At 53.2% G+C, this 22,628-nt stretch overlaps 1 protein-coding gene across 6 annotated transcripts in view; it reads left to right on the forward strand.

Annotated features, from left to right (window-relative positions):
• The window catches only part of PDPK1 (3-phosphoinositide dependent protein kinase 1), a 79,589-nt gene that overhangs the window by 41,989 nt on the left and 14,972 nt on the right, over nt 1-22,628 (forward strand). For all 6 annotated transcript variants that reach the window (XM_053213407.1, XM_053213406.1, XM_053213408.1 and 3 more), the window contains 7 exons: nt 1,842-1,986; nt 2,741-2,838; nt 12,631-12,706; nt 16,327-16,395; nt 16,605-16,701; nt 18,174-18,347; nt 21,738-21,955. In XM_053213407.1, the coding sequence (XP_053069382.1) occupies nt 1,842-1,986; nt 2,741-2,838; nt 12,631-12,706; nt 16,327-16,395; nt 16,605-16,701; nt 18,174-18,347; nt 21,738-21,955 (877 nt within the window). The remainder of the gene's footprint in view (nt 1-1,841; nt 1,987-2,740; nt 2,839-12,630; nt 12,707-16,326; nt 16,396-16,604; nt 16,702-18,173; nt 18,348-21,737; nt 21,956-22,628) is intronic.

Below are 22,628 nucleotides of genomic sequence, written 5' to 3' on the forward strand. Positions count from 1 at the left end.
GCTGTCAGCTGAACTTGTCCTTTTGTTGAGAAGTTCTTGTTGAGTGCCAGGTGATGGGGGTATGCCGGTCAAGAAGGGAAGCGCTCCCGGAGCTTGCATTCTGTGCAGGAGTTAGCACATGCTGATGATGGGCGCCCATGTGGTATGTGTTGAGGGAACAAAGGTAGTAAGGGCCCGGTGAGAGGGCGCCAGAAGGTGCTGCTTTTGTAGCCTGCTGGTCTGAGGGGACCCATGGACTTTGGCCCGAGTCCTGGGCGGAGCAAGGGAAGGAGCGTGTCTGTGCAGGTGGGGTGAAAAGGCTGGGCAGGGGCAGCTCCTCCTCCCTCAGAGGCCTGGTGAGAATAGCAGATTTTCTTCCAAGTGTGCGGGGAGCCTGGAGAGGCTAGAGCAGAGCAGCCGTTTGCCGTGACCGGCGCTGCACTGTGAAGGTTTTTGCAGGTCAGCCGGGCGAGGGGCAGTGTGGTCAGGGTGGCTTCCGGGCGTAAGGCCTCAGAGTCGGGGTGCGCAGGGTTGCTGTAGGTGAGCTGGAAGAGTCTGAGGGAGAGGCTAGGCTGGGAGTGTGCGTGGCGTTGGCATTCGACGCATCTGTAGGTGCCGGCTGCTGCTGGGCGGCTGCCAGCAGAGCTCCGCGAAGAGTCAGGGCAGCTCACAAACTGAGGGTCGGGGGGGGGTAGGAGGGGTGTCGGCAGGCTGGTCGGCCCCCCACAGCGTGCTCAGCAGGGGAGAGTTCCGAGGCCTGAGCCCAAGTCACCCCCACACAGAGAGTGGCACATGGGGTGTTGCCAGTGAGCAGAGAGGCAGACCCCCCAGGGCCCCAGGGTTTCTGGGGTAGGGGTGCTTGGCAGCCAGACCAGATGCTGCCGACTGGTCCAGTACCTGGGGCTCAGGCCCGACCTGTGGTTTGGCTCCTGTGCAGGTTGTTCTGGGGGTGAGGAGGCGGTTTCAAGAGAGAGAGGTGAGGCTGTCCAGGCAGGACACACATGCACACTGGGCTCTTCCCAGTGGTTCCGTCTTCAGGGGAGCAGTGACCTGGTCTAGTACCAACGGGCTGCTGCGGTGGGGAGAGGGCTTTCTATTGGTTCGTTTAGGGGCGTCACCCCTGTCCCCAGCACTCTGAAAGTGGCATTTCTTTATGAAACACGTTGCTTTATATGTGGAAAGGAGCTTGCATTTGAGAAACCGTTACATGAGTTGACTCTTAGCACACCGTGGAAAGCAGTGGGTGCCCAGTAAGTGTGTGCCTGTCGTGATGCAGGTTTGGAGGCTCTGTTATGACAGAGGGCCCTTTCCCCTGGCTGCAAAGAGGCATTTGTGCCATGGGCTCTGCCGTCTCTGGTGGCTTCCCTTCACTGAGCCCGTGGGTGTTTTGTGGAGATGGTGGGGTCCAGAAGTGGCATTCGGAATGAGGGATGGGTGTCTTTGTGTTCTTGGTGAGAAACCCATGCTGGGGCCTGTTCGTGGAGCTGGGGCCAGGGATTCCTGTCACACCCAGCAGCTGTGTGTATGATCATGCCATGGTCCGACTTGAAGAGGGACAGCTGTCTTAGGACACAGGTACCTTCAGTTTTCATTAATGAAAAATATTCTAGGACGCCTGGGTGGTTTGGTTGGTAAAGCATCTGACTCTTGATTCCGGCTCAGGTTGCAATCTCGCAGTCATGAGATTGAGCCCTGAGTCAGGCTCCACGCTGAATGTGGAGCCTGCTTGGGATTCTGTCTCTCTCTCTCTGCCCCTCCCCCGTCCCCAAGTAAATAAATGAAACTTAAGAAATTCCTATTGGGCTGTAAGGTTAGTTTAAAAGAATGACTTTTGCACTCTTCCTTAACTACGTAATATTTAGACTTTGGTCTTAGTTATGCCAAAAATGGAGAACTACTTAAATACATTCGCAAAATTGGCTCATTCGATGAGACGTGCACCCGGTTTTACACGGCCGAGATGGTGTCGGCTCTGGAGTACTTGCATGGCAAGGGCATCATTCACAGGTACCATGCCAGGGGCCTGTGGGCTTTGCTCCCCAGGCCCCAGGGTCAGCTCTGCTTTACTTTCTGGAGTGGTGGGAGGCCTCCTTGTGAAATCTAAGAAGTTGATGAGACTTCCCAGGTGATGTTGGTCAGATGTCTTTGCTGGGTGGGTGGGTGGCCTTCCCAGCCATCCTGACTGGGTGCTTTTATTTCCTGCCTAATAGCTTTTGTGTGTACTTATTTCTGATCTTATTTTCCATGACTTTCTGACACTGTCAAATTAAAAGCGTTCATACGAGCTCTTTTTGTTGTGGTTACTGATCGTTTTTCTATTGTGGTAAAAGACATATAACAGAATTTATCATTTTAACTCTTTTTTCTGGTTTCATTGAGAAATAACGAACAACATTCGTCACTGTTTAAATCAAAGGTGTACAACAGGATGGTTGACTAAAATATATTGTGAAATGATGACCACAGTAGGTTTCAAAGATCTTCCTTTTATGGGCTAAAAATGATGGGTTACACTTTAATAAAAAGTTTATTGAAAATGATAGATGTACTTTTGAAGTGATGTAATTTGAAGGTACTCATTAAGTGCAGTTAATATTTATTCATTGTGAACTTTTTAAAAAGACTCGCATTCTTGGTTGTCGGTCCATAAAGGTTATAAGCGTTAATCAGTCCATTTTGTTTTCAGTGAAAAATTGTAGAGTGTGTAATAGCATAACTGTTTAAATATTTCACCTCAAATGTAAAAAATCTGCTTTCACAGGGACCTGAAACCAGAAAACATTTTGTTAAATGAAGACATGCACATCCAGATCACAGATTTTGGAACAGCGAAAGTCTTATCCCCAGAGAGTAAACAAGGTGTGTGAGTGCTCTGTTTCCAGCAGGTCCTGGCTCAGTGCTTGAGATCAAAAACAACTTCTTAGAAATGTGTTGTGTTGTACTGTCTTCATTGTTAGTGACATGTTTGTAACACCTGTGCTGTTGTAAGATCGTTGCTGAAGCTTTCACATGGGAAGGCCCTGCCTCACGTGGTGGCTCTCGCTGGAGGTCTGGGCAGTTTTGTCTGGTCTGGACTGTCGGGGGAGGCGACTAGGTTTCTAGGCCTGTGGTTGGTCTGCCTGGCCTTGAGTAGGGGTGCTGGGTTGCCAGCCACTCTGCATGTTTTCGTCCCAGGTCTTTGTGAGCACCTGCAAGTGTCCACTGGGGCTCACTGCTCCGAGTCCTGGAAGATGCCATGGTGCTTTGTTCCTTCCTGGTCTTCTGAGCAGGGGTGTGGAGTTGGTGGGATCAGCTCCCGGCTCTTCCTGTGGCACTGTGGCTTGTAACTGTGAGAGCATGGTCTCCGTCCCAGTGCCCGCCATCTGCCTGTCTTCCCATCTCCTCTGTGTAGCTGCCAGTGGTGGCCCAGGCACCCCGATGATGGTGAGGTTCTACGAACTCAAAGAACGAGTAGGGGCTGATTTTTAAGCTGCTAGTCAAGTGCACATTTACAATTGCAAGCCATCCCAGTCACTGTTTGTTTAGGGTGATTCCCGGTGCCAGGTTATGTATTGTGACCACTCCATCACCTGAAGACGAGTTGCTGACAGTACAGTGGGCCTTGAGTGTCTTAGCTAGCCAGTGGGGACCTTGAAATTAATCAGGGACCTTGAAAATGAACCTTGAGTCAGGACAAGTGTAACTGACAGAGCCACCCTGGCCCGAGAGGCTAGGGCAGTGTGCTCAGCTCTGCCAGGCCCTGTGGGGCCCCGTGAGAGGGCCGTGATGGACGGGCTGGGGAGCAGCCGGAGCAGGTGCGACTGCTGGGGTCGTTGGCGGAAGGGAGATTCAGATGGAAACCTCCGCTTTGCTGCAGCGGCCCTCCTGTGGAGGAGGGGAGCCGTGAGCTCCATGCCATAGTGGGAGCAGCTCGGCTTCCGAGGAGCCCTGCAGCTCAGCCAGGCAGGTCTGTTCCGCCTCAGGTCGGACTGAGGCCTGCTTGGCGACCACACGTAGGGCAGCTGCTGGCTGATGTCTGGGGTCCCCTCCTCCTGGCTGCGCCTGCCTGGGCCTCGGTAGGTTCTGTTCCACAGGGTGCCTTCTGTTTCCTTTCCTGGTGTTTTTGCAGCCCCATGTTTTCAAACTCAGTGTTGGGAAGATGTTTGCGCAGACTCTCATTGAATCGCCAAGACTGCATCTCAGATTTGGGACCTTCTTCGAGAATCTTAAAGCACCACCCTTTTGGGGCTGAAACAGAACTCGCAATCAAGGAAGATACTCTTGTCTCTTGACAAATTTTAGTCTGGTGCCACTCACCTTCTTTTTGCAGCTCCCTGTCCCTCCTTCCCACCTTGGAGAGGTTCTCTGGGCACTTGTGAGATGCCCCAAAACCTTGATCCACCTGACTCATCGTTGTTGCACAGGAACATTGTGTCGGCCGGCGGTCATGTTTTGTGGACGTGGTATAACCCATGACCGTAGGCGTGGCCCATGACACACACGAGCCAAGCAGGAACTGCCATGGCCCCAAACGTCCTTGTCCCGTCATGTGTCACTTCCCATGAGACAAGTCACCGTCCGCCATGGGGCTCCCCCTGTCAGCCTTGGGAGCCAGCCACCTCGGGGTCTGTGCTGTCTGTTTTTCCTTTGTCCATTTGCCTCACAACCTGATATTTGGCACAAGCTAGTCCTGGTACCTTATAGCCATTTTAAAAAATGGGATGAATTTAAATGCATTGGAGAAATAAGCCTGCATTTCTCCTTTCTGGGAGTAGAAGTGTAGACGTCCTTACGTTGTAAACCAGGGACAGTTGCTTGTATGTATAGATGAGTTGGCTTTTTCCCACCCTTCTAGAGGAAGAGGGAAAACGTGTAACTATGTGAATGATTGGTTTTAGTGACTTGCTCTCGCTTTCTGTTTCAAGTAGTTCAGGCTCTTAGAATTTATTCTTGCATTAGCTTTTTTTTTTAAACCTTTGTGCAGAGATGATTTCCATAAAACATCTTAGGCTTCCAGAGAGCAAGCGTTGGTGGAGACACGGCCCAGGTTCCTTAACTGTCCTGTGAGCATGTTCTACCCTCCTAGAAGAGGCAGGTTGTCTCTTCACAGACCTCTGTCCCAGTGGGTTGTCCCTCTGTCTCTCCCTTATTGCTTCCTGTGGCATCCTAGTGGCCTTGTGACTGTAAGGAGCAGGATAGGAAACAGCAGGGCAGCTGTTGAGGGTATGTGGGATTGATGAGGACTTTATGGCACAGAGGACTTGTGACTTCTAACCAAGCTCCCACAGACATGTCTGGGCAGAGGCAACTTAATCATGCAGAACAAGCCCCTGGTCTGTGGCTGTGTCACTGGCTTTTGCTGTCTTTGGTAGAGACTTGGGGAGCTTGGGATGCCATAGAGGTTTGGACTTGGGGTTTGTGTCTAGAAACTCATGTCGTGAGTTGTGTGGCCTTTCTGGTATGCGGCCAGGTATGGAGGTTCCACTCGCCAAACAGGAGGGGAGGTCTGGCAGGTGTGCAGTGGGAGATGACCAGAGACGGGTTGGAGGGGGAGGCTACAGAGCCGAAGTCACTTCTGTCACTCACTCCAGCTGTACTTTCTGTGGAGGGCCATCATCCAGACCCTCAGAGCGGCATCAAATGCCCCCCACCCGGTGTGCTGTGGACTCTAGAACCTGCCCCAGCATTTCTGCCTCGCCCCCACTGTAGTGTGGGCAGGACAGCCCCACCCACCACAAAAGAAGAGTTCACATGATAGAGGGGAAAGTCAAGTCCCTATACTTACACCAACATATATAACTCTTAACATCAGAAATGGTTTACTCTCGTCTTCTCAACATTGGTATTTGTTTAGTCATAGCTATGATACATGGAGTTTTTGATTTGTTTTGTTTTACTTAAATTTTTTAAATGTTTATTTTTGAGAGAGCGAGTGCAGCACAAGCGAGCACAAGCAGGGGAGGGGCAGAGAGAGAAGGAGACACAGAATCTGAAGCAGGCTCCGGGCTCTGAGCTGTCAGGATAGAGCCCAGTGTGGGGCTTGAGCCCACGAAGTGTGAGATCGTGACCTAAGACGAAGTCGGACGCTTCACCGACTGAGCCACCCAAGCACCCCCCAAAACATGATTTACCCCTACCTCACACCATAATACACAAAAGTTAGCTCTGACGTGAACTTGAATGTAGACTCTAGAAGCTGAGACTCTGAGAGGAGGCATAGCGTAAATCTCCATGACCATGAGTTAGGCAGGGAGGGCTTTCTTAGATATGGTATCCGGAGCACGGGCAGCACAAGGAACATAGACTGAATCCAGTCGGGAAACTTGTGCCATGATGCCATTCAGAAAGCGAAGCAGGAAAAAACATTTTCAAAACATGTATGTGGTAAGGGACTTAGCCCAGAGTGCCTGAAGAACTCATAAGACAAGAAGTAAAATGAAATTGGGGCCCCTGGGTGGCTCAGTTGTTTGAGCGTCCGACTCTTGGGTTTCAGCTCAGGTTGTAGTCTCAGGGTTTCAGGAGTTTGACCCCTGTGTTGGGCCCCGCGCTGACAGAGTGGAGCCTGCTTGGGATTCTCTCTCGGCTCCTCCCCTGCTCCTGCTCTCCTCTCAAAATAAATAAATAAACTTTAAAAGAGAAAAAGAAAATACATTAAAAATGTAGAAGCAGGCAAAGGGTCTGAATAGACATTTCTCCAAAGAAGACAAAGCAAATGGACAATAAACACATGAAAAGGTGCTAAGTGTCATTAGGGAAATGCAAATGAAAACCACACTGAATACCACTTCACATCTTCTAGGATGGCTGTGATCAAAAGGAGAGACAATGAGGCACCTGGGTGGCTCAGGTCCTGATCTCAGGGTTCAGTTTGGTCAGTTTGGTCCGGTTTGGTTTGTGAGTTCGAGTGAGCCCATCGCCCATCAGGCTCCTTTCTGTCAGCGTAGAGCCCGCTTTGGATCCCTTCCCCCCTCCACCCCCGTCGCTCATGCGCACGCATGCTGGCGCTCTCTCTCAAGGGTAAGCATTAAAAAAAAAAGAAATAGGACAGACGCTGATATCAGGCGTTAGCAAGGGTGTGGAGGAATGGAAACCCTGTGCTGTGCAGGTGGGAATGTCAAATGGTACGGTCACTTTGCAAAAAGGCTGGCAGTTCCTCAGAACGTTAAGCGTCGTCCCTTGTAAGTGAGCATTCTTCTCGCAGATGTATCTGAGCGCTGTGGCGACGTGTCCACAGAAGCACTGTACAGGAGTGCTCATAGCAGCTTTATGTACGATAGCGAGACAGTGGAGACAACTCAGGTGCCCGGCGTGCACATGGGTAAACAGGATTCGTCTTAAAGAGGAGTGGAGTTCTGGTCCACACTAGCATCGATGGAGTAGGACGCGTCGTGCTGAGTGAACGCCGGCTGGGGTCAGGGTGGGGTCGGCGTGGGGGGTGTCTTTCCATTTAGGTCTTGTAATTTCTTTCCAAAGTCTGTCTTAGTTTTTGGTGTACAGGCTTTCCTCTTTTTTTTAGTAAATTTATTCCTAAGTATTTTATTTTGGAGTCTATCGTAAGTGGAATTGTTTTCTGAATTTTACCTTCACATTGTTCGTTGCAAGCGTGTAGGAATACATTTGCTTTTGTGCTCTCACCTTGCGTCCTGCAGCCTGGCTGGATCTGTTAGTTGTAACTGTTTTGTAGTGAATTCTCAGAACTTTCTACATAGAAGATCAGGCCGTCTGTGATTCGAGATACTTTTTACTTTCTCCTTTCCACTCCGGATGCCTTTTATCTCTTGTTGCCTGACGGGCCTGGCAGAACTTCCAGGACGATGTCGAATGGAATTGACCATCCTTGTCTTGTTCCTGATCTTCCGAGAGAAGCTTCAGTCTTTGACCATCGAGGCTGATGATAGACGCCTTGACTATCAGGAGGTTCCTTTCTCTTCTTACTTTGTGATGTATTTTTGTCATGAAGGAGTGTTGAATTTTTATTAGATGTTTTTTCTGAATCTACTGAGATATCATGTGGATTTTGTTCTTTATTCTAATGATATGTAATATATTGGGTTTTTTTTTTTTTTTTTTTTTTTTTTAGCGTTTTTATTTATTTTTGAGAGAGAGACAGAGACAGTGTGTGAGTGGGAGAAGACAGAGAGAGGGAGACACAGAATCTGAAACAGGCTCCAGGCTCTGAGCTGTCAGCACAGAGCCCGATGCAGGGCTCGAACTTGTGAACTGCGAGATCATGACCTGAGCCGAGGTCAGACGCTCAACTGACTGGGCCCCCCATGCGCCCCTGAGTGAATTTTGTATGTTGATCCACCCTTGCATTCCTGGGATAAATGGCACTCGGTCGTGGTGCGTACTCCTGTTGATGTGTTGCTGTATTCAGAGTAAGACACTGTAGTTCTTTACTCTCAGCTTTGCAGAGAGGGTGGGTGTCCTCTGACCTCAGGAACACTCCTTGGGGCTTGTCCTTCCTCACAGGCACTTCTGAGTCCGAGGTGGTGGCCAGAGTGTTTCACGGCCTGGGATGCTGGTCACTTTGCTTGAATCACTTTCAGGGTGGAGACAGCAGCACAGCCCAAGACCCTCTTCTTTACCCTGACCCTGTGGCCCACTTTTAGTGGGTTAGTGGTGTGGAATAGGCAGCTTTCTGACTAACGGTGGGTTTCTGGGCCTGGTTTTCCAATAGGTGGAGCAGTTTGGCCTTCGGTTAATCTCTGAGCCACTGGGGGAGGTAACCAGATTCTCTCTGCGCTTCTCATGCTCTCTTGGGGGTTCTTACCCTCGTGTCACACACGGAAGTCGGCTCTCGTGAAGCTGGGGAGGAGAAAGTGGCTGATTTTCACCAACCTTTCAGTGAAATTGAATGTTTCCTTTAATTACGAAGGTGGGCAACAGGTTGTCACAGAGTCTTGCTCTGTTGTGTGTGTTCCTCGCTGCTTCCGAGTTCCTGCGTTGTTAGACCTGATGGGCCTCATGACCTACCGCGCTGATACAGAGAGCCTGGCATCATTGTGGCACGCTTTCACTACCCCAGTATTTTGACACTTTGGTCATTTATAGTCCTATTTTATTGTATGCCTTTCAAACATTTTTCTGAGGGCAGTCCTGTCCAGAGGCCTCCTTCATCTCAGGACTAGAGGAGAGCTCCTTTCCAAGGGGGTGATTTCACACCTCTCCAGGGACTTGGAGTCCCGCCTTCAAGAAGATGGGCACAGGCTCCTGGTGATAGGGAGCAGCAGGTGTCACGGGAGACCAGCAGATCCAGGCCCAGAGACTGTAAAACAGCAACACAGTCCGAATTACATCATGAGTCACTGAAGCCTAGCCATGGGCGGGGGTGGGGATGGTGTAGACCCTTTTAGACTTTATTTTGGGCATCATGTAGCTATTTAGAGGCACAGACGTCTCTAAACGTTCGGGGCTGGAACTCTCAAACTGTTAAGGTCACGACCTGAGCCAAAGTCAAGAGCGGGATGGACGCTTAAACGACTGAGCCACGCAGGTGCCCCACTATGTACTGTTTTGATAGCTGGATTTAATTTACTTAATTATGCATCACGGACATCTTTCCATACAAAAATACATTTCCAGAACTTTTCAATAGCAGCATTAACAAAAGACAAATGACAGAAGCCGCACATGACTCCTATGCAGGATGGGAGCACACGAGAGGCAGTGAAGTACCAGGCAGGGTTCCCAGGGCCATTGCGTTGCGTGTGGTCCTGCTGTCACTGCCGGATCCGTCCTGAGGCTCGGGTGCCAGGAGTGGAACTGCTGGGTCAGAGCGCAGGCCTGTGCTCTCTGGATTTTGATGCTTATTGGAAAACTGCTCCCCTGAAAATTACACCGTTCCGTATCGCCACCGGTAGCACGGTGAGTGTGTGTCTCCTCAAATCCTTGCCAGCACTGTGTATTTCCTTTTGTGCCTTTGCTGATCTGATAGGCTTTTGTGTGTTCGTTTGCGTTTCTTTGATTCACTGCATCATTGAATGGATTCCTTTGGTTTTGGTTCTCAGTTTCTTTTTTTTCCTCATATGAATCACCTCATTGTTCTTGGCGGTATCTTTTGGGGTCCTGGCAGGATGCAAATGTGGCTGCAGAGTCCCTACAGGAAAACAACTTCATGAGGGGACCAGTTACAGAGAGCAGGGCCGAGGAGGCAACAGGGCCGGGTCTCCTCGATGGGACCGTGAGCCCCTCTGCTCCCCGGGTGGAGGTGGGCCGGGGGCGGGGGGGGGTCCAGGGCCCAGGGAAACCACTTTGGTGGATAAGGGTGAGGCAGGAGGACCAGCTTCAGGTAGGCTCTCACACTCTCCTCGCCTCCCTCTGGGGCTCCTGCTGGCTCCAGGGCTTCAATACTCGGGAGGACGGGGGCCATATATGAGGATAAACGGGGAAGAGCCAGCACGTTGGCTTTGTCTGTCTTCCTCCTGGGCGTCTGCCCTTGGAGGCCTTTGGACCAACAGTCAGGAAGTCCCCCATGGCAAGCGCCTCCAGCTCTGAGGCAGCCCCAGGGATGGTGAGCAGGATGTGATGGCCACCATGACCAATGGGCCTCTCAGTCCAGATGACCATATGCTGCATTGGTGTGGCCAGGGGCCTTGGTTTCTTTTTGCATTTTAATTCGGGTATTGTGTTGCTTATAGCCATATATCATCAAGAATTTTGTAGACATGCCAAACATAGGTCTGGTGTGTTTTGTCCTAGGTAGCTGTAACCCCCAATTGCTTCTGTGTCAGGACCAGGCTGAGGTGCCCAGTACAGAGCCTCGTGGTCAGTGCAGAAGAAGAAGGTTGCTTCCCCTGGACCTAACATAGAGCAGAGTAGGCGATTTTGAGAAAGAAAGACGAAGGCACTTTCAGCTGATCTTCCTTCCCCAGCTCCCCCTCCTCCAGAATTTTCCAGAACCTAGCTGGCTGCTCCTGCTCTGTCTTGGTCTGTGTTTTTGGAGGATAGGAGGGTGCGGTCCCAGTGAGGCTGTACAGAGGGCACTCAAGATCTGGGCTCTTTGGGGGCTGGAGGATTCCTGCTTTTTGGTGCTCTGTGGGTGCTTAGCTGCACCCCTGGCATCTGGCCATTAGGTGACAGTAGCCCCCCCTTCCCTCTCCTCTGTGGTGTCTGCCAGAAATGTCTCCAGACATTGCCAGACATCCCTTGGGGGCCCACATGTCCCCATGTGACAACCCCGAGTAGAGCACTTGGGGCCCTCATCAGTAAGCCCACCCAGCAGGACCCTGCACGGGGTGGTCACTGCTCTGTGTGTCACCTGGTTTCAGAAGGGGCCTGGCCAACTAGAGACCATTTGGTGGTAGGTGTGTTGGTGTGAGGTTTTACCTCTCAGGTTGGTTCAGGGAGATGTGTCCTTAGGGACAAATACTTTCTGGTGTGGATCACTGAAGATACTGAGAAAAAGAACTGCTTGATCTGCAGAGGGGTCAGGCTAGGTCACACAGCTTATTTGTCCAGAACAAAATGATGTTCGACTGTGGTGTTGTGTCTCTTGTCTGCTATGGGGTGCCGGGCTAGGAGACGGGGCCGTGCTGGAACGTGCTGCAGGGAAAGGTGGTCTCCTCCCTGGGCCTGTCCGAGCAGCACCACGGCCTTGCCAGCAGCCATCCAGTGCTGGGTACAGAGTGCCGTTGATGTGGGGCCAGTGTGGGAGGTAGTGGCAAAGCAGGTGACGGCAGGTGAGGTGGGGCATCTCCAGGGAACCGTTGGAAGGGTTGCAGCATTGCATGCGCTCCTGAGGGAAGTGTTTTGCTCTCAGACGGTGGGCACCTCTCGTGCGGGAATCCCGGTCCTGTGTCCGTTGGTCACGGGGAAAGGCCAAGTGGCCGCACGGTCTCCGATGTCAGAGGACACCCCGTGGGGGTGCCTCCGGAGCAACGTGGTGGCGCGGGCAGACTTGCGCCCTCGGCGCTGCTTGGTCAGGGCCACTCAGCTGCTGATGAGCCCCCGAGGTCCTTGGGAGCCCCTGGGGTGACACAGGTATTGGGACATCCTGTTTGGTGGTAAGCGGGTCTAGAGGCTCCTGCTGCCACTGAGCCTCTGAGTCTGTGGGCGAACCTGGTGATCCTTGTGTTGCACAGTCCTAGAGGCGGTACTGGCAGCAGTGGGGTATCGAGAAGCTTCCCTGGCCGGGACTCCCAGGTCTTATTCCACCTGCAACCCCTAGCTTCCCTGAGCTGTTGGTTAAGGAGGCCTGTGGCCTTCAGGGGACCGGTCCTTTCCCACGTGTACGTGTGTCCCATCTGTGCCTGCTGTGTGCCTGGGTCTGTTTGAGGCACCATTCGTGGACCAAACGGACAAGCCCTCTCTCTTCGAGACGCTGCCAGCTGACACCGCCGGGTCAGTGAGAGGTGCCCAGAGAACGTGCGCCACGGTGGTCTGGAGGGGCTGCCCTGGTGGCCAGGGCTGCTGTCACAGAGCAAGTGACCTTTGAGCCGGCCTTGGACGGAGAGTCCAAGAAGGGGGTTCGAGGGGAGGGCCCTGGACAAGTAGGCTCTTGGGACTGTTTAGTCTGATTCCACGTGACCAGGGGGCCAGTACTGGGACAGATCCCCACTTAGGCCCACGTGAACCACGACATCCTGATGGATGAACGTCCAGGGTGCAGCGTCGATGACAAATGCTTTGTGTCTCAGCGTGACCTTTCTCCCTTTTCCCTCCTCTCATCAGCCAGGGCCAACTCGTTTGTAGGAACAGCCCAGTATGTGTCTCCAGAGCTGCTCACAGAGAAATCGGCCTGTAAAAGGTAACCTGCTTTCATCTGATCCAGAATATTCTCTTTTCTCTACAGTGGCTATTAACGTATGTTTTCTCATATGAAGTTAATTAGTTAAGAGAGTGCCTTTTATGGCCTTTGATAACCAACCTCTGTGCTGCTTTATTGTTACACAATACACTTCCCGGGACCATTGTTGCTTTATGCTTTGATATTTGATCTTGTTCCTTCAGAAGCAACTATTCAGTGGGGGAAAGTGGGGCCGGGAGGTCCACATTCCTAGCTGTGTCCCTGAGCCTTGGGGTCCTTAGTGCTGCCAGTGGCCTGACTCTGCGGACCGTGGGAAGAGGCCCAGAAGGCATCGTGTGGGGGAGGCGGTTTCCTGGCCGGGGCACAGCCAGCGTGAGCCATCCCTCCCCAGTGCTCAGAACTGGGTCGGGCCCAGGCAGGGGCTTGAGTTTTGAGTATCAGAAGTGCACGAGTGAGGCTCTGCTCACAAGGAGCAGAGGTGCAGTGGGAGAGAGGGGGTGGGGTGCCGTTGGTCAGGAGCAGGGAGAAGCTGGGGGGCTCTCTTGGGTGGGCCTGAGGCGGCAGTGGCGTCTGGGGTCTCAGTTTGGAGAGCACTTCCAGATGATAGGTTGTGTGGCTGCAGCTTCTCCCTGGATCCTCACTGCGGCCACGCCGTCAGTGTCCCGTAATGGCCATGAGGGGCCCCTTTGCTAGAAAGACGGCACTGTCAGAGGCGGCAGAGGGGTGAGTGGTTCTAGGGGTGGCCCTGTGTTTCTGAGCGTGACCGCTTGTTAAGAACTCTTCAGGGGTGGAGCCCCAGGGCTCACATGCTGCCGGTGGGCATCTTAGCAGTCTCCCGGTTCTTTGTTTTTGTTTTAATTCAGTCAGCACATTCTGAGCTTTTACCCCATGTAGGGCAGAGCCTCTTAGCTAAGGCGGTTCTGCCCCCTGGAGCGTGTTTGACCGCGTGTGGACGGTTCCGTGTCACAGCCTGGCAGGAGCGAGGAAGGAGTGCTAGTGGCGTCCGGTGGGTGGACACTCCCCAGCATCGTGCGGTGCGGTGATGGCCCCACAGCAAGAATGAGTCGGCCCCTGGTGTCCCCCGCGCAGAGGCTGAGAAACCCTTTAGGTGGTGGATGACCGGCCAGGTTCTCAAAGCCGAGGTCGCTGCTGCCTGAGGACTAGCTTGTCCTCGATTTGGGGCACTTAGGATGAAGCAGCCCTTTAGTGCCGATGGGGGAAGGTGTCTGGGTTCTACCGGGAGAGATCAGGAAGACACCGTGGCCGCCTTCTGTGTGGAAACTGGAAGGACGGTGTGTGCCCACATTCGCTTGCCTGCCATTTAAACTGTCTTCGGTGGGTGTCCCGGCCGCGGGGAGAGTGCTGTGAGGGAGACGTTGTTGAGCATCTTTTTATGCTTTTAAACGTTTAAGTTGTGTGGTATTTATTCATAAATAGTTAATAGTTTTCTGATTCTAAAAGTGACACCTTTGTATTGTAAAGAACTCTTAGAAAACGTGGAGAATAAAAGACCGGGAACACTCATAGTCTGCATCCTGCTTATGGACACCAGATAGTGATCTGGCGCGTCCTTCCAGTTAGTTATTTCTGCCTGTCTTCTGTGTGTTCGTGTGACTTCTCTTCAACTGGAGTCCTGCTAAATGACCAGGTTTGAGCCCTGCTCCTTGAGATCATGGAGCAGACACCTCCCCACATCACTGAAATCGTCTGCGGATGTCTCACAGCCGTGTGCTTCCGGCATGTGCATCTGACGGAGCTCATTGAGCTCTTCCTCTTTCATCGGACTCAGAGGTGCTTTTCATTTATTTGGACAATCTGGCGTGTCTGCCAGGTGCGGCACATCCTGTGTCCCGGGAGGAAGGGTGCTCCTGCCCCTTGTCTGTCGGGGGGCACCAGGGCTGCCCCACGTTCCTCTTTGTGGATTTCAGGAAGTGGAATGACTTGGTCTAACTTCGTATTTTAAGATCCTTGGTGCATATTGCTTTCCAGAAATTTTACCCTGCCTTCCCCCTTGAGTTTTTATTCTATTCAAAAACCACTTTAAATGGTAAGATAGCCGCTGGTGTTGAACACTCAGATGAATCACAGAGGCGAGGGGAGCCCAGGGGCCGGCTCTGTTGGGTGTCCCGCTTCCTAGAGATGACGTCTGGCCCGCAGCCCTGCACCTCGTCTCTGGCCGCTGCCCCCCACCACTGGGCCGATGCTTTTCTGTTGCGTTTGTTTTGTGTGGATCCCCATTTGACCTAAACGGTAGAGAAAACCAAGTGTAAAATCTAGTTACTGGGTAGAATATAGATTCCTTTTATAAACGTCCTTCATCCATATGTTGTGCCTTAGATTTCTGATTTGTTGTACTTTTTAACCCATGTCAAGTGCCTTCCACCTGCACTCTACAGCCCCATCTTCTGAATGCCAGGCTGCAGCCTCCCCCAGAAGCTGGCTGTATCCAGCAACCCATGAGCCCTCGTAGGTCTAGGACTGGACGACTGGACGGGGAGGCAGCTGGCGGGGGGGGGGCGGGGGGCGGTGGTATATTGCATCTGGATGCTTCTGAAGTGTTGAGCTGGGAATAGAATGCAGAACTTTCAGGGGAAATAAAATACGCAAAGTAGATCTCAGACACTGAGCAGAGAGCGTGAACGGGGTGGGAAATGGGCGGCAACATCACGGGCAAGGAGCGCACCTCCTTCACGGTCTGTCCCTGCCACCTGGCTCTGGAAACAACTTAGGGAATTTTAGAACTGTTTCGTTTTAATTTTTTTGTTTATTAAAAAAAGTCTTTAATGTTTACTTATTTTGAGAGAGAGGTAGAGCATGAGCTGGGGAAGGGCAGAGAGAGAGGGAGACACAGAATCCGAAGCAGGCTCCAGGCTCTGAGCTGTAGGCACAGAACCTGACGCGGGGCTCGAACTCATGAAATGTGAGATCGCGACCCGAGCTGAAGTCTGATGCTTAACCGACTGAGCTACCCAGGTGCCCCAGAACGGTTTCTTTTTCAGTGTGTAATCAGAGTTTTTTTAAAGGAGGGGCAGGGCTCTTCCCAGCAAGGTCAGGAACGGAAACAGTTAAACGTTGCTTTGTGCACATCCTGTAGTTTGTCTGATTTGGCTCCTTGGCACACGTGAGCTTGCGTCTGTGTCCCGGAGGTAAACTCTAAGTGAGTTACGAGAGAATCTGAGTTTATTCCCAGTTGTACCAACCTGTGGTGACTGGGGCGCGAGCCACCTTCCCTCCCCCTGCATTAGAAGAAGGTGCTTTTCCGTCAGTGTTCGTGTTTCCTGTGGTCAGGAATGGCCTCTCCTCCCTCCTCAGGACCACGTTGGCCCTGTGAGGAAGTAGGTAGCCCCCACCAGACGTGGTGGGTCTGTGGGGACGGCTGCGTGGCCTGGCCCAGTAGTGCCTGCTGTGTGTGGGGTCCTCTGAGCCCGGGTCCCCAGGGAGGCCCCCCCAAGAAGGGTTCCGAGCAGGTTCCCACCCTCACGCTGACCTGGTTTTAACGGAGAGAAGTAGATCAGAGACCGAAATAGGGTGGTATGTGCCGATAGGGCAGAAGCGAACTGTGCTTCTCACTGACATTTTACAGATGTCCTTCTTCTGTGTTTCTCCCCCCTCCCTTAAAGTTCGGACCTTTGGGCTCTCGGATGTATAATATATCAGCTTGTGGCAGGACTGCCGCCTTTTCGAGCGGGGTAAGACCACTCACCGCCCCCGGAAACCATTGCAGCAGCTGACAGCGAGGTGGGAGGGGGCGGCCCTCAGGCTGGGCCAGGGTAGAGGGGACTTCCGCGTGGTCCTTCAATGACCACAGTGTCTCTGTAGGGAGAGAGGGTGACTGCTGTCCCGGGAAAGGGGAGGTTTGTGTGCTCTGTGCAAAGTGATGGTTTTTCTTGTTTTACAGAAATGAATATCTTATATTTCAGAAGATCATTAAGCTGGAGTATGACTTTCCCGAAAAATTCTTCCCTAAGGCAAGAGACCTTGTGGAAAAACTTTTGGTAAATGTTTTGAATTTTCTTCTGGTAAGATGATCTGATGGCCACATGCTGAGTCCTTCTGCACTTGTGGTCCCAGGAGCTTTACTGCAGGCCCCTGTGTTTAACAAAAGGAGGTCTTGGGATTGATAATGATTATAGATAGATTTGTATCTTCTGTCTCATGTCCATAAGCCCTTTTTAATTGCACATGGCTGATTCTTTAATAAGACAGGAGATGATTGTATCATTTTGCTTGTGCTCGTCAACGTACATGGCACTTAAAATTACTCATTGCTGGAGCAGCTGGGTGTATTCCAGCGGCATGTGGCTGCAAACGTTAGTGACATCTGTGGATGTCGACTTTAACATCTGCCACCTGAAGCTTTTAAAGATCACCTCAGGTACTATAGCAGAGGTAGGCAGATGTACCCGGGAAAAGGACGTGTGATTGTTCTAGAGCCTGCAGGGTCCCTGCCCTGGTGTGCATGGGCACTAGACCTTCCCTTCCCTTTCCTTGGCCTTGGGGAGCAGGGTCAGCGCATCTCCGCCTGCCCCTCCTGTGCCATCCGCGGCGGCGTGTTGTTGCTCTGTGGGTCCAGGGGCGTGAGGCTGGGTCTGGGAGGTGGCGGCTGTGGAGCCCTCGGAGATGAAGCGTGGGCGGGAGAACACAGCATTCTGTTCCTGGTCTCTGATACCTCACCGTCAAGACGGATTCTGGGTGTCTTTGTTACGAGAGCCAGTGTGTTCATTTGGCTCTTGTTGTGGGATTTTTAATTGTGTATCTTGAAGAACACTTGTTGGGGCGCCTGGGTGGCTCAGTCGGTTGAGCGGCCGACTTCGGCTCAGGTCATGATCTCGCGGTCCGTGAGTTCGAGCCCTGCGTCGGGCTCTGTGCTGACAGCTCAGAGCCTGGATCCTGTTTGAGATTCTGTGTCTCCCTCTCTCTGACCCTCCCCCATTCATGCTTTGTCTCTCTCTGTCTCAAAAATAAACGTTAAAAACAAAAAAAGAACACTTTTTTTTTTTTTAACGTTTATTTTTGGGGGATAGAGACAGAGCGAGGGAGGGGCAGAGAGAGAGAGGGAGACGCAGAATCCGAAGCAGGCTCCAGGCTCTGAGCTGTCAGCACAGAGCCGGACACGGGGCTTGAACCCACAAACTGTGAGATCATGACCTGAGCTGAGGTCGATGCTTAACTGACTGAGCCACCCAGGCGCCCCAGGAACACTTGTTATTCGTTAAGTTCTGATTTATTTTCACCTGTGCGGGGGGGACGGATAGAGGCTGGAGAGAGAAGCCGCCCAGGGGGTGAATCCGCCGTCCACGCCCCCCACCCCCACCCCCCCGGCGCTCTGTGGGGTGGTGGCAGGGCAGGGCGGGCCGTGGGGCCTTCTGTGGCCAGAGATGGGAATTGGGAAGAGTGTGCAGAAAGAATGTGTCGGTCAGGATTAGTCTTTGTTCCGGACACTGACTCGTTTTGACTTCTGTTTCAGGTTTTAGATGCCACGAAGCGATTAGGCTGCGAGGAAATGGGAGGGTACGGCCCTCTGCAGGCTCACCCCTTCTTCGAGTCCATCTCGTGGGAAAACCTGCAGCATCAGACGCCTCCAAAGCTCACCGCTTACCTGCCGGCCATGTCGGAAGATGACGAGGACTGCTACGGGAATGTAAGCCGGTGGCACGCACGCAGTGTCCGGGTGGGGTGGGTGTGTGTGTGTGTGTGTCCGTGTGTGTCTCTGTGTCTTTACGTGCGTCTGTGGGGTGTGTGTCTATGTGTGTCTGTGTGTGGGGGGGGGTGTGCTTCTGTGTCTGGTGTCGGGGGAGTACGTGTGTGTCAGGAACAGCCCAGCCGAGGGGAATCGCACGTGCTGTGCTGTGTGCAGTTGTGCCGTGGGCCCTGGGAGTCCAGCCTGTGGGGTGCACGGCTGGAGGGGAAGCCAGCATTGACCTGTTGGTGGTTGAACACTTGGTGGCCAGGGTCGGAGTTTCTCCCCAGTGCTGGGGCCGAGGAGGCTCCCGCCTGCACATCTGCCGGAGGGTGAGGGCAGTCTCCTTTTCTTATTTCCTATCGTTAATTTTCGCCCGGACGAGTCACATCGGAGCCCGGTGTTGGGGCAGGGAGACGGTAGCAGTGGGAGCAGTACCCTGCACACCGTCCCCCTTGGCTTGGGGGTTCTGAGTCTCCCGGTAGGCTTCTGTCTTCAGCTTTTGGCTGGTGTCTTTATAATCAGGTGTCTACAGACGTTCTGGAATACTTAACTTTCCGAGAGAAGCCCAGGATGCTCCTGCTTTGAACTTTTTGGACACATGGCATTCAGGATGGACATTGGTCACTGTTGGCTTTTAGTGCCTGGGAGAAGCAGGGGTCTTAAGTATACTTTGTTCTTTGAGCTTCTCTTCTGGAGGGTGTGAAACACGGAAGTGGGCAGAGGAGTGCAGTGAGCCACAGGGCACCTGTCTCGCACCTTGGGTGACCAGCTCACCGACAGTCCTGTGCTCCCTCCTCACCCTTTACTGTGATCCTCGTATTTATATAGGATTTCACGTGTTTCTGTTCTCACCGATCATCCATTCTCATTGTTTAGCTTCTGTTGTTGTGGCTTATCCTAACCAGTGACCACATATCGAGTTCTCCTGTATTTGATTGGCGGACTCTAGATTTTATCTAAAAGTCACCCAGAGCTTAGTCACAAGTACTACTTGTATCATCTCTCAGAGACTGAATTTCTTCTCTTACTTTTGTAAATAAAACATCATCCTTTTGTTATCCTCAAGTATCCTTTGTGCCCAGACTTGAGGGGAGCCAGATGTGGGAAGCTCTCTAAGGTGGCCTCAGCTGTCCGCAGCCTCCATGTGTGCAGACTGCAGGGGACTCAGCCCCAGGACTCTGCCCCTGGCCTGACGTCTTGCCCGAACCATGGCCGGTCGGAGTGGGTTGGGGTCTCCAGTGCCTATGGCAGGGGTGTCCCAGGGAAGCGGTGTGCCCTCCCCACCAGCTCTGAAGCAGCTGTACGTGCCGTGACTGGCTCAGATCTCAGTGCCCGGGGCGCTCCGCTTTCTGGGGCTGTGTGTGCGCACACCCTGGAGTGTCCTGTGCACGCCCTCTGCTGTTTCATCGCATTCACTGTGTTGAGAGCCCTGGCTTCTCGGTACTCGAGTGTTACCATCTTAAAACCAGCTCCGTTTGTTAATGGCTTACTTTTTGTTAAGTGGCTCATCCTCTGCTTTAAAAGCTGCCTTGGAAGGGGTTCAGGCAGCGCTCGCTATGCTAGACTTGCCATTTGGACAGTTAAGTGAGCCTGGAAAAAGACTTAAGCCTGGAAAGATACCAGATACAGGAGGGGGCCTTCCCTTTCTGCGGGTGTTGACAGCCTCTCGGGGGCAAGTTTTCCCTCGAGGGGCTCCGAGAGAGTCTGGGGTCCTTTTCAGCAGTGAGGGGGCTTCCATCTGGGGGTGAGTAGCAGGGAATGGTCTCTGCTCAGGGAGGGAAGAAGCAGGCACTCGGTTCTCTTGCGTGTCCCTAACCCCCTGGGGTGCTAACGGTAGTGCTCGCGGTTAGGCTCTGGAGTGAGCGTGCCGGGTGTGGTGCCTCTGGAGAAGTACTCTGGGCCGGACCAGCCGGGGCAGTTTCCTTACTGTGCACAGCCCAGTGTCACCCCTTGTCACACATTCTTTCTGGGCCTGTGTTTTGTGCTGTGGGTTGTCCTAGGCATGCTGAGGAGAGAAGAGCAGAGAGCTGAGATACAGCATCCGGAGCTTTCCACGGGGAGCAGTGCAGTGCAGCCCCCCAGACAGGAATCACCTAGACAGTGACGGTGGTGATCGGAAGCCTACAGCTCCGTGACAAGACTAGAGGGGCTGCTGCGTTCGAAGGACTTAGAGGACCGGTTCTGATGTGGTGCTAGCTAGTAGGGTGTGGCCTTGGGGCAGGTCTGAGCCTCAGTTTTCCTGTTTCGGAAGTGGAGTTGATGGAGGCAGCCGTCTCACTGGCCTTGCAGCCCCCTGAGACACCTGGGGTGGCTCACGGAAGCCTGTATAAATTTCGGAATGTTAAGCAGAGGCGGTCTTGGCCTGGGGAGTTCCTCACAGAGCAGAAGCAGAGAATGTGCCAGAAGAAGGCCTTAAGTGAAGGGCTATGGGAGTGTCCCGGTGTCACTCCCAGCCAGGAGCCGGTACGGTGGGACTGAGACTGCTGTTTGTGCCATGTGAGCCCTAGGGAGAAGGCTGCTTGGGCAGCGAGGCTGCAGGGTCTGCACGAGGGGGCCTGGCTCTGAGGCCCAGCTCTGTGGGGGGCAGCCGGGTTCTTTCTGGAGGCACCGGGAAGATACGCTGACTCTTAGCCGTTGGCAGTGGCTTTTTTCCCCCTCGTACTTGGCTGCGGTGGGGTTCGGGCGTGGGGCCTACAGCTGTGGGGAAGGCTGCCCAGGGTGACCTCTCTTCCCAGGTCTCTGCTAGGGGTTCTCTGGCCCTGTCACTGGCCCCAGGGGCATGTGGGTGTGTAGGCTGTGCCTGGTCGGCACATTTGTGAGTACATCCGTTTTTGTGTCCCCACCGGTTTGTGGCTTTGTCCAGAGTGGCAGACAACTTTGTATCAAGCTTAATGAATATTTGCTGCAGTTAAAAGGAATTTTTTTAAAAAAATGAGCACAGTCGAGTTGAATTGAATCGAGTCATATTGAATACAGTGACAACCACAGACTCAGCAACGTAGAACCACGGGGCCAAAGAAGGAGGGCTCCCGAGCTCACAAGAAGGTGCCCCCAGGTGGCCACCCGTCCCTCCTCCTAGCCCCTCTGGTCAGGGCGGCATGGGCCTTGCAGAGGTCGGCAGGCCCCAGGCCTTGGGTCTCCCCTCCCTGGGTTCGGAGGCTGGGGGTTAGGTTCGCCCGTCGGGAGCAAGACCAGACCTGGCAGCCTCCGGCCCCGCCCACTTCTGTGGCCGCCGGCCAGCGCAGGAGGACTCGGAGCTGCCGCGGGGGCCTCCGGGCCTCCAGGGTGTGGGCTGCGGGCCCAAGGGGAGTGGTGCACGGCTGTCACTCTCCCCTCCTTTCTCTGCAGTACGACAACCTCCTGAGCCAGTTTGGCTGCATGCAAGTGTCCACGTCCTCGTCGTCACACTGCCTGCCCGCCTCGGACGCAGGCCTGCCGCCAGCGGCGGGCAGCAACATCGAGCAGTACATCCATGACCTGGACACTAACTCTTTTGAGCTGGACCTCCAGTTTTCCCAAGACGAGAAGAGGCTCCTGCTGGAGAAGCAGGCCAGCGGCAATCCTTGGTAAGAGCTCGCAGGTGTAAGCCGCGCTCCACTGACCGGCGCGGGGCGCCCGGCCTTCGTCACCGCTGCCTGCCGAGGCCCCCACCGCCTCACACCTCCCTCGCTGCCTTGCGTGCTCTGCAAACGAGGGCCCTCAAAGGGTCCAGCTTGAAACGGGTGTTTGGAGGTGTCGGGCCCGGGGATGAGTGGGTTTCAGCCTGTCGGGGCTGTAGCCCTTGGGGTTGAGCAGGCCGGGCCTGCCGTTGCCCGTGATCCGATGCTGTGGATTCGTGGCAGACTGGATGACCACCGCCCCCTTGTGAGGCGTGTGGGACGTTCCAGAGTTTTAGCTATTGCAGATCGTCATTCGCGTGTAGCTTTTCTCACATGCCTGGGTATTTCTTAAAAGAGGAGCCCTGGGGTGGCAGACAGGGTGGCAGTGTGCACATGCGTTGTGTCCACAGTGCCCAGAACCCCCGTTTCCCAGCTCTCTTGCCTCGCCTCACGCGTTTGATGCTCTAAAAGTGGGCTCATGGGAACTTGCACTTGTATTGTTGTACTTGTATGTCCTTTGGCTGTTTTTCTTCTTGTACGTTTTCCATCTTTTTGAAACTGACTTCTGAGAGCCATAGACATGAAGAATGTTTTTGTTGCCTGTTTTGCACACATTTTTCAGTTATCTTTGCATTATCTT

Source organism: Acinonyx jubatus, chromosome E3 (genome assembly GCF_027475565.1).
Source record: "Acinonyx jubatus isolate Ajub_Pintada_27869175 chromosome E3, VMU_Ajub_asm_v1.0, whole genome shotgun sequence".
Classification (NCBI taxonomy): domain Eukaryota; kingdom Metazoa; phylum Chordata; class Mammalia; order Carnivora; family Felidae; genus Acinonyx; species Acinonyx jubatus.